General features: G+C 41.0%; 1 protein-coding gene across 26 annotated transcripts in view; it reads left to right on the top strand.

Annotated features, from left to right (window-relative positions):
• Positions 1 to 1,244: 1,244 nt before the first annotated feature.
• Positions 1,245 to 10,947, top strand: part of LOC109470172 (nidogen-1-like) — a 54,035-nt gene continuing 44,332 nt past the window's right edge. For 19 of the 26 annotated variants that reach the window (XM_019768960.1, XM_019768955.1, XM_019768967.1 and 16 more), the window contains exon 1: positions 1,245 to 1,535. In XM_019768960.1, coding sequence (XP_019624519.1) covers positions 1,338 to 1,535 — 198 coding nt within the window. In that variant the 5' untranslated portion in view covers positions 1,245 to 1,337. The remainder of the gene's footprint in view (positions 1,536 to 10,947) is intronic. The other 7 variants (XM_019768975.1, XM_019768973.1, XM_019768972.1 and 4 more) reach the window with 2 other exon arrangements.

The following is a 10,947-nucleotide window of genomic DNA, read 5'->3' on the forward strand; positions in this document are numbered from 1 at the left end:
TCTGAAAGTAGTTACCTAATTTAAATTCTGAATTATTGCCATGTTTTTAAAGGGTGTGGTGTTTTAAATTCCCCTTGTGAAGCTTGCTGACGTTGGAATAGTTTTTGAACAGTTCAATAGATGTCACAACATTATCCAGCAAAAGTTTGCATTGTTCAAATATGGTCTACAACTAACAATAACATGTAACTAACTATTTCTTACGCCTCCTAGCGACAGATAACAGGGTGTGCAGGAGTCTTTGTCAGTTGGTTTATACCTCCCTCCCGTTCAAAAAATCAATATCGCTAAACGTGTGACTTGTATACAGAACTGTGCCAGTGAACTTTTATCTGAAAATTAATGGTAAGATAGTGCGGAGCTATTTCAAATCCGCAACCGTTTTGTATGAAAAACAACAACTTAACCCAACCTTAGCCTGGGTTCCATCCTGGTTAGTTTGTGGGAGCGGACGTAAACTAACCAGGATGGAACCCAGGCTATTAGTTACTAGTAGTTTTGTAAGATAATGATACATACAATGACATTTTAATAACGTAATAACGTTAGTGTTATTCGTTTATGTTTGGATCCGGGTAACGTTAACTATCTTTGTTACAGTAACTGTAACTTTATTCACTTCCCTATGACGGAAAAATGAAGTAATTTTTTCCCTAGGCATTGTCGTCATCGTTCCGCTACACAGGCTGTGTCACAGCAAATTATAACCATAACCGTGATAACGTGGTGTAACATACAACAGGCCGAAAACAACAAAAGGAAACGTGGGCGAATTTTTTTACGTCAGTTAAATTCCTGACAAGGGTTGGAAAGAACCCCTGTTGCTAGAAACGTGGTTCAAATGGATCAATTCAAGGCCAAGTTGATGGCCAAACTGGTGGCGTTATCAGTGACAAATGCTTCTCGGGGTTTCTGATGAGGGACCGCCAAGAGAAATACATACGGTGACGCGACCTGTTTGTCATAGTTGAAGGTCACGGAGGTGATTCACATGATAGCGCTCCACCTGGCTGATTGTTGTTCTGAGACCTTTGGTAGACAGATAATTGGGATTTCCTGTCAAAACTCAGTTGTTGTCGTCAACTGGTAACAAAAATGTCAATATCCTGCGTATCCTCAACGTCAATGCAGGGGCGGTCGCACATCCCTTCCAACTTCTTCCCTTCAAGATTCGGTTCAGCTGTCAATCTTAATTAAGCCACGGACCAATCAGCGCGCTGACCGGGGTTTATCAAACCACGCGTTCTTTGCCACATCCGTTCAAGTTGCCACACAGTTGAGTTGCGGGAGAGCTCCGGTACAGACCTTCTACTACAGACCCTGGGAGCTCAGCAACAATGTCTCCGCTCGTTATCAGGTCCTTTTTGCTAGGACTTTTGCTTCCCGTGATTTTAGGACTGACTAGAACTGATTTTTACCCGTATGGCGTGGAGTATGGAGACACGGAGCTGCGCAAGGGCGACGAAGTGAGCAGCCACCCCATCCCTCTCTTCTCCTCCGTCTACTTCTACGGAACACGTTACCAGTCTCTTTTTGTGAGTATCTATAAAATCTTCTACTTAGCTGCAAACTTATCTCTGATAAGTCTTATCGCGAGTCCTTTCAATGACTTATGTCTCTCATGAACTGAGTTTCAATGTGTTTTTCAAGATCTTGCCGGGGCGCTTGTATCAGACTTCCTGGCCTTGTAGCACTGCGAGGTTTCCTCCACGCCAGGGCTTTTCCGGGCAGAGTCGTTTGTTTGTCTAGGCCGCAGAAGCCGGGCAAGTTTCTGTGGGCTGACCCTGTGCCTTGTGTAAATAGTTTGTCTCGATTGCTATCAACATGTTAGGAGCCCTGTCCTGATCCCAGCCAGCTGCTGGACCACAGAAGACCAACATTTCCGAAAAAAAGAAAGAGTTTTACCCAGTAAACTGCGGCATATTTGATCTCAATTTTTGAGGTCGAATGATTTGCATCTCAGTTCCACAGCTTGTTTTCTCCCCGTTCTGCTTCACAGCTATGTGTGAATCAATCTGTCTTCCATTTTACGTATTTGCGCCTTCGCTCCTCGAGTTCTCGTTTCACTGCCAGACGTCCGAAAAGTGGCACAGAGAAAATTCCCTCCAAGAAAAAGTCCTTCTGCCTGGCGACTCCTCAGAAGTTTGCCTAAGTATTTTTGACGTCATTGTTTTATTCTCAGATTTAGATACTGCTTTTTGTTTGCACGAAGGAGGTTTTAATAAAACTTACTTGTTTTGCACCTTTGTTTTTTGCTTCATCCTTTCCACAAACTCCATCATGTTGGAACCAACACAATGGAACCAGATGCCAGTACATATGTATGCCAGCATGTAGCTTATTTAAAGGCGATAAACCTTTGGCGCTTCAAAGTATACACAAAAGTCCAGCCAGGGTCAGACCATTGGGTTTCTCTGGCCCACGGGTAAAATTTATGCACATAGCCTACACAAACTTACACAAAGGGGCAGTTTCATACAGGACCAAGGGGAAGAGAGTTGAGGTTACCTGTAAAACACATTAGGCCTTAGAAACTTATCTTATGGCTAGCATCATCAGAAGACATTCTAGAATGAAAGCATGCAGAAAAATCACTTATTTTGTGATGAAGTTGCTTGTGATGAGCAGTGCTGTAAGTGTAACTGGAAATACAAAGCTGTGTATGATATTGATAATCGTCATCCCACCTTCCCCTGGTCATTTCTGGAACATCCCTCTTGTCCTGTGGAAATGGCTGTGGTTCCCGCTTAGACATCAGGGGATGTGGTTAGGCCCTGCTGCTTATCAAACAGGACTTCCCTTTCCGTAGCTAATTCCTCCTCCAGTTCTTGATACTGCCTAACTTCCAGAGCAAGTTCTTGGTAAGATTTGTACCTTCCAGAGCAGTTTCTGTGGTTCTGATATTGATATTGTTGATTTTTGACTGATGTCAACAAATTTCTGATTGCTACTGTGTCTGTTTTATACAACATGGCAATCAGAAAATGTGAGCAATTGGAACACTTAATTAATCATAAAACATTATGCAATTGACCAGAATTCAGTTGCAAATATATCAAAGGGAGCCCCTTGGCCCTGGAGCCTGGGTGCTAGATACTGCACAGATCTGTGACTCTGACCTTCCTGGAAATTGATGTTCTCAGACTCTGCTTTTGACATACCTTGCATTAGGGTCCAGGCTGATGCCTGTATCAGATTTGTGTTCAGTCACCCTTTTCCATAGTGGAAGATGTGTTCGCTGGTTCCCTTAGAATTTTAGTTTTTAATTTAAAAAAAAGTACTGTGCTGTGGTTCTGCCTCTCCCAAATATCCCCAAGTGGGTTGGGGTACTTCCAGGGTTGTTGCAAATGAGCTACAGGTCCTCTCCACTTTGTGTTTCCCTCTTCCCTCAGGTTGGTTTTGCCATCTGGAAACTGCCAAATTAGTGAAGACTTCTGTTGCCTTAGCAGAGTCTGTGACAGCTCTTGAATTTGATGTCAACATTTTTTGCTGAGCTTTGTTGTTTTCTGATTGAAATTTGAAGTCAGCTGTGGTGGCAAATGAGAGAATGGTTTTCTCCAAGCAGATGTTAACCTTTTCTAGATACTAGTACTAGTATTCTGGCTGTCTCCTGTTCTTGACATACAAGACAATGGGCAGTCAGAAAATCTCAGAATTTACCATTGTAACATCAGATTGGGACCTAGTAGATACCAATCTCCAAGCAGATCATACGGTGGCAACTTGGCAAGGCAGAATCCATTGGCCAGAGGAGTGTCCTTTAGCCGGGCTAGTTTGTCCTCCCATCACTCCACAGGAATTGATTGAGACTAGCAGGAACAGGAAGGATTGGTTTTAGTTGATAATAGCGAAGGGAGCGGAGGTCTGACTGACCGGGCCGTATAAATTAAGTACTGATGCGTGTCACACTTTATAAATTATAGCATGAAACAAGACCATTCGAGTTTTGAGCAACAAAGACCCCGTTTACATTCATTTTTCCTATTCGATTAAAAGGGCTATCCGAATAGAAAATTGTCTATCCGAATCGACACCGAATCCACAAGAGCGTTTGCACTGCTTTTCGCCGATCCGAATTGCGCCCGCCCGCAAAAGAATTGCCATATCGCTACGTCTTATTTTCACCAAACATTTATATGTATCACGAGCCTCGCTTCGTAAACTCATATTTCGCAAGAAAATTTTACCAAGCCGCCACCTTCCCACTTCTCACGTACTGGAAACATTCCCACTACAAATTACCAGGTAAGATCATGTCAAAAAGTAAAGTAAAACAAAACGCCTCATTTCTTTCAATCACGAGACAAATAGTTTTGAAAAATAACTTGCTGCATCGTAGCTTTCATTGCTGTTTCATTCAACAAAAGTTCTCGTCGATTGTAAAATGATCACTCATCTGTTGTCTCCAGTACAGTATCAACGGTAACGGCGTTATCATAGTGTGCCAAAAATCGGCGTCGAACGTCAGAAAATCCGCGAAAAAGAAACTCGTAACATGTATTCTCTCCTGAAAAACCACCGGGCGCCATTTTCTCATTAGTATGTAAGTAGCAGCTCACGTTCTACGCTCTGATTGGTAAGACGGCCCGAATCCAATTCACTTCGCGTTCACACTCGCGGTTTCGTCCGATTCGAATCCGCCGCAAGTGTCTCAAACCACCTCCCGAGGTGGATTATTTTGGAATCAATTCGAGTAAAATCTAAGTGATTTGGAGCGTTCACACTCCAGAAAATTATTCGGATAGACAATTTTCTATTCGGATAGCCCGTTTATTCAAATAGGAAAAATGAATGTGAACAGGGTCATAGAATGCGGATTAGTTTATTCATGAAATTGAATCCCTTAACTAAACTAAAGGTGTGTAACTAACAGGATGCCCGGTCCTTTGTGACACTACCGGTACTACTATTAAACAGGCTTAATCTCCACAAATATTGTTCAGATTCTGATAGAGCAGTGATTTCATGTTGTATCAAGCAGGTTAGATAAGATATCTACTTGTCCAGTCTAGGATAATCATTATCATAAAAAGGAGATTTTGATGAGTTTTTTTTGCAGATTACATTTCTGCTATAAAGCCTTACTGAAATATTTGACTTATGATTAAACCAATTCTTGATTGATGATCAGTACATACTATATGGTGCATTCAATAGAACTTGTCATGTGTATGGACATGAGTTTTTTCTTTTGAATTGAGTTCTTACCAGCATTTATTACCTTCGCCAAGAAGGTTATGTTTTCAGTAGCGTTTGTCTGTCTGTTTGTGAACAGCATAACTCAAGAAGCTTAATATGTATTGTCATGAAACATGGTAGGTGGGTAGGTCTTGATGAGACCTAGAAATGATTAGATTCTGGGCCCCCTGGCGGCTTTTGTTGGTACTACAGCAGAACTTCCGGTTTTGATATCTCGCGATCTGGACATGCTAGAGTCACGAATTTTGGTTGGTAGATAGCTCTTGAGGTGGGGAAGAAGTGACATGAGTTTGGGCCCCCCAGCAGCTTGTTCTGGAACTGCAGGAGCGTTTCTTGAAAAAATCTCCGAAGGTTGATAACTCAAGAACCGGTTGACGGATTGTCATGATTTTTGGTATGTAGGTAGCTGAAGTGATACTTGACATAATCAGATGACAATTATGCAAATCAGGAGCTAATTTGCATAATTAATGAGGACATTCTATAAATCTGCTTCGTTCGATTATAGGACTTTGAAACACTTGTGACATGTAATTGAGAACTAGAAAAACATCTGAGGATATAGATTATGTAAATGAAGACCTAATTTACATAATTAATGGAAAATTGTTATAATTTCATAGTTGTAATTGCTGGGAATTTCATACTTGCCGTATTTGGAAGTTAAGTGAAGGTGAACATCAATGAAGATAATTTATTTACAATATGAACTCATTTGCATAATTTATGAGGAAGTGCTAGAATAGCCTACTTTGTTAAGATAAGGCTGCCATTGGGTAGAGAATATGATCAACTGATGTAATCCATGCATATGACGCTCTTATTTGCGAAATCAATTATTAAAATTGTAGAATTCGTCAACCACAAGGGTTAACATCATTTGGCGAAGGTATGAGATCGTGGAACTCTTGTTTAGGATGCATCTACATCTCCATTCCAGTTCTTCTCTATACACCCAGCTATACACCCCAACCTATTATCTGATGAAAGGGTCTCATATTGCTACTGTCAGGACTCAGGGTATCCCTCAGTGATACCCCTTGAGGGTTTTCGAATCGACTTATCGAGGGTAACCCAGACAAAGAAGAAGGCCCCTGGTTGAAGGGGGTTACAACTTAGAATAGTGTCAAGTATAAAATTAATTTCCAAAGTTGAAAAGTTTTTAAAAACTTAATAAGTTTTTAAAAACTTAATAAGGCCACACCAATTTAATTTGTTGGTTCTCGGATTCGCCTCTTCGTTTTTTTCTGATTTGCAAAAAAAAAAAAAAATTGATTCTGGTCCTGAATCAACTGAAAAATGCTTATGTTTTGTCCCCAACTCTTGAGGAAAGTCCTTTTCTTCCTAGTTGTTACAGTTTTCCCATCTATCATTGCAGTGGTTTGATTAAAAGTTCAAAATTCAAAGTTTAAATTTTAACCCAGCCTTTTGTGTTGACTTCATGGCTCATTTTGTAGCATTTAAGCCTATAAGAGGATGCCTAGACCTGTTTTTATTTTTATTTTTTTTCGCCCTGTCGCTTCATATTTTTCCTGAAAAAATCCGAGAACCAACAAATTAAATTGGTGTGGCCTAAGTTTATAAAAACTTTTCAACTTTTCAACTTCAAAATCCAAATTACCACACAGAATCCCTACCTTTATTTTTTAGTTTCACTGTCTATGAAATGATTTTCTGAGTCACAGAGCTGGCTTGGATCGATCACAGAACATATTTCAGGCAGAACTGAAACTCCACCAAAGACAGAAGTCTTCACTTTCCTTATCAGAACTCCCTAAGGAGTAAGCCCCCTGGGTTTGTCCTCAGTTTTCTTTTGGCATCTAGAATGTGTTTGTGAAGAATTCTCAGTGGTGGTATCCCTGTCCTGCAAAAACAATCAGCCTTTCAGAGACATTTGTCCTGCAATCAGAGGACATGTGGTTTGATAAATGAGTGTGTGTTGGTGTGTGTCCCCCTCCCTGGAGCTCCTCAATAGATTATGACTAGAAAATGGGGGCATTTATTAGGTAATCTACAGGCTTGTCTTTAAATACTGGGAAAAATACTGGGATGGTTTGTCACTATTCCACTTCCAGACCAGAGGAGAAAGTATGTCATACTTCTCATGTCTTTGAGTCTAGTTGAAATTCATCATGACACACTCGTTAAATTCACGTTGTAATTGAACATGACATTCCAGAAGATATATATTGTTGATTTTTACTTTATTACACTAAAAAAAGTTGAGGTGATGGATAGACCTAAATAAGAAATGCATCTGGGCAACTGGCCAAATTTGTAAGCCAGTTAAATGAATCAGAAACAGATGTACAAGCCAGGTGGAAAAGTATCTGGTGTCAAAAACATGGATTCTTTCAGTGGTACAAGCCATGAACTCACTGTTACCGTTTGTTTGCTTAGTTCAAAACAGCAATACACATACAGGGGTAGATCACTTCACTGTCTGTTGAGAGGAAGTCTTTTTCAACAGGAGATGAAGTTTGTTTAAAATGGTCAGCGGATGTTGTGTAATTGAGAGACTCTTCAACACAGACAGGCAGGCCCAGACAAAAGTCTGTAACAAAAGGCAGGGGTTCTTTGAGGGCTCACCTTCCATTGCTAAAGGTTGGCTGTCAAAACACCTTGGAGTTGTTTGGAAAACTACCAAATCTCTAAGCAGATGTTTGAACACTTAACTGTTTATGTCTTCCTAGTTGCTCTTTTTTTGTCCAATTACCTGTTGTAAAACAATATGATTTAGCCTCCCAACATCTGCTTGAAGATTACCTTGCTGGATGGGATAGGGGAGTTCAAGCATTATGATGTAGTAAACATGTGAACATAAGGTTCAATCTTCAGGGTCACATGCCAGGGCTGTTGTAAGAATCCTTGTTTATGTACATTTGTGTGCTCACAGTCAAACTGTTCACTTTTACTCCTTTTACACTGATGGCTGCCATGGCAGAATGCCAGAGGGTTAGAACTTAGAAATGCTGACAGTTGTTGCAAGTACAGTATGTCAGCAGTTCATTTGAAATGTCCCTGTATGTTATGGTCTTGTTAGGAATGGATAAACATGTTTTTCAATACCAAAGAAAAAACCCCTAATACAAGGGTAGCCCCTCAGTGGCTTTGGTACAGGTTATTCTCGATAAATAGAAGTATTCAAACAGTACACTGAACCACTTGACTACGTATACCTGTCCAGGTATTACCAGTTAGTTTCTCTAGAACTTGTCTCAAAAGAGGCTGGAAACATAAAGATGACTTTTTTTTGTTCCAGTATAATCAAACAACCCACTATGACCCGGTTTACACTGCGGCAAAATCCTTGCGTACAAAAATTGCGTACGCACAGCCACTCGAGCGTACATTCATTTCTGTTTATACAACGACAGGGAGAGCCAGAGGACTCCCGCTGCGCCCACTATTGTGACCCCATTTTTGACCTGCCGCCATGGACGTACTTGACCAGTTTTGTAGTTTGGTTGTAGCCTCCATATCTCACGCAATGTCATCGTATACTTCCTTCTTTCTAACAGTCTCCATTTTGCTTGCTGTTATTAATCCATACTCCAATTTGTGCTGTTACGCCCTTCCGACATACCCAGCGAACAGTCAGCAAAAAGCGTACTAACCCAAAACGATTGAAACAGAATCAAAGGGAAAGCAAAACGAAAGGAATGCTGAAAATTGAACAAGTAAACACGGTGTGGCTGATACAAACTTGGGAATAGATTGGAATTTGCAACAAGAAAGGGGTTCTTTCCTGTTTTACATGAGGCTGGGAGGCACGGAGACTCCCCGCTGGGCGAGTCGCTGATCGTATGCCTGCCCTAGAGGTAACGTACGAAAATTGCATACGAAACTTGTGTACGCAAATTGGGGCCGGTTTACACGGAGGGAAAACCTTTGCGTACGCAATTTTCGTACGCAATTTTCCCTCCTTGTAAACCGGGCCTATGAGACCTAGGCTACACATCCATTAAACTAAAAGCAATAATTTGGCCCTCTGTCTCCAAATGTTGACTTATCTCTCCTCAACTTAAACACATACCCCCCCTGATTAGTTTGTGGAGCACTTCAGAGTTGCCAATATAGGTGTAATTTCCTTTTTCTGTACCTAACCTCCTGTTTTCGTCTTGTGTTTAACAAACCAGATGACTTGTGACCTTTCTGGTGCCTGCAACCCCAGTCCTTACAGGCAGACTGGGACTTGGATACTGCCCAATGACCTGACTCTGAGCTGCCCTTCAGTATTTCTCAGGAGACTCAGGGTTCCTCAAGGAGCCCTGAGGTGAGAGGAAGCGGGCCAGCTGGATGACCTTCAGATGAAATTAAAATTGAACTTCGACCCTTCCTTCTGAAACGTCTCACACATTGAATTAAAGTCTAACTTTACTCGTTGGTAATGACTATACAACTTATTATAACATCTAAAATACTAGTAGTACTCTAGTACACATCACCAAGGCATATGGTTGCCCAGTTTCACACAAAAATTCCAGACTTGCTAAACCCTATCCTTTCCTGATTTTGCAGTATCCCAAGACATTAGGGTTATCAGGAATCACTTGTCTTGGTGGCCATCTTGCAATAATCCTGGAATATTTACAGTTTAGTCCATGGTATCCATACAGACACATCTGGTGCATGTTAACATTATCATACAGCCTTTCTTTCTCTTCTTTGTGGCACAACTTGTAAACTGCCACCTGGGTAACATTTCAGTACATTAGTCTTGGGAAGTACAAACACCTACTTGGTCAGGTCAGGTTGCACAATAGGTGTAGTGATGTTGCAACTCTCCTTTTCTTCTCATTCCATTTGCTATCTAGTTATACATTGTACTTTGACATGATGACTGACTTCAAAGATGGAACTGCAAATAGCATTCAGCTAGTGACTTGGTACTTGTTGCATAAGGTCTGAAAAGTTCTTGAGGACTCCTGGTTCTGCAAGGATGCTGTCATCACCTCCTTTGTATCTGTCTTTTAATCTGTGCTGGCTTGTTTATCTTTGCTTCCAGCCCTGGTTAGGATACTTCCTGTGCCATAGTCTGGTTATCTTAGCCTGGTATCCTTCCCTTTCCAGCTTGTGTCTGCTCCCTAACAGTTACCCAATAGTCGACCACCACACCAGTGTACTCCTGGAAACGGATGGATACCAGGCTATGGCTATCTTGCCTGTTACTAGAGGAAATGGGAGAAGTTTTTGTTTGTCTTCCAGCTTCTTGAATTGAAAGTGTTTGAATATTCAAGCTCCTTGTAACAGACAGTGTGATTGTTTTATTGACGATATAAATAATTGAAGATTACTTTGTCTAAAGTCTAACTCTAAATTGGTAATTTTGTACCCAGGATGTATGCATGATTGGTACTCAGAATTACTTTATGTATCATGTAACTTAATTTTATTGCACATAACTTTAATTTATTTGATGCTCCTTATCAAAGTAGAGAAAGGTCTGAGTCTCCCAACCTCTAACTTGAACAAGTTCATAGACAGGGAAAAATGCAGACTTTGATGACTAGAGTTTCTCCCAGATTATGGAAGCATGCAGAAGGCATAGTTGTGGTCTGTTCCTGTGTTAGGTATAAGCCAGCCCTTGACTTGGGGTGGTTTCACCCAGGACCTCAAGGTCACAACACTGGGGACCACTGATTAATGGGGCTCAGTTGTGATCTTTTTGTCCTTTTAAATGGGTAATTGGAGATGTTAGGTTCCCTTTGTTGTGAAAATTTCTCTGTTATTTGTTTGGGTTCAGAT

This window comes from Branchiostoma belcheri, unplaced genomic scaffold, assembly GCF_001625305.1.
Source record: "Branchiostoma belcheri isolate BF01 breed outbred unplaced genomic scaffold, Haploidv18h27 scaffold22, whole genome shotgun sequence".
Classification (NCBI taxonomy): Eukaryota; Metazoa; Chordata; class Leptocardii; order Amphioxiformes; family Branchiostomatidae; genus Branchiostoma; species Branchiostoma belcheri.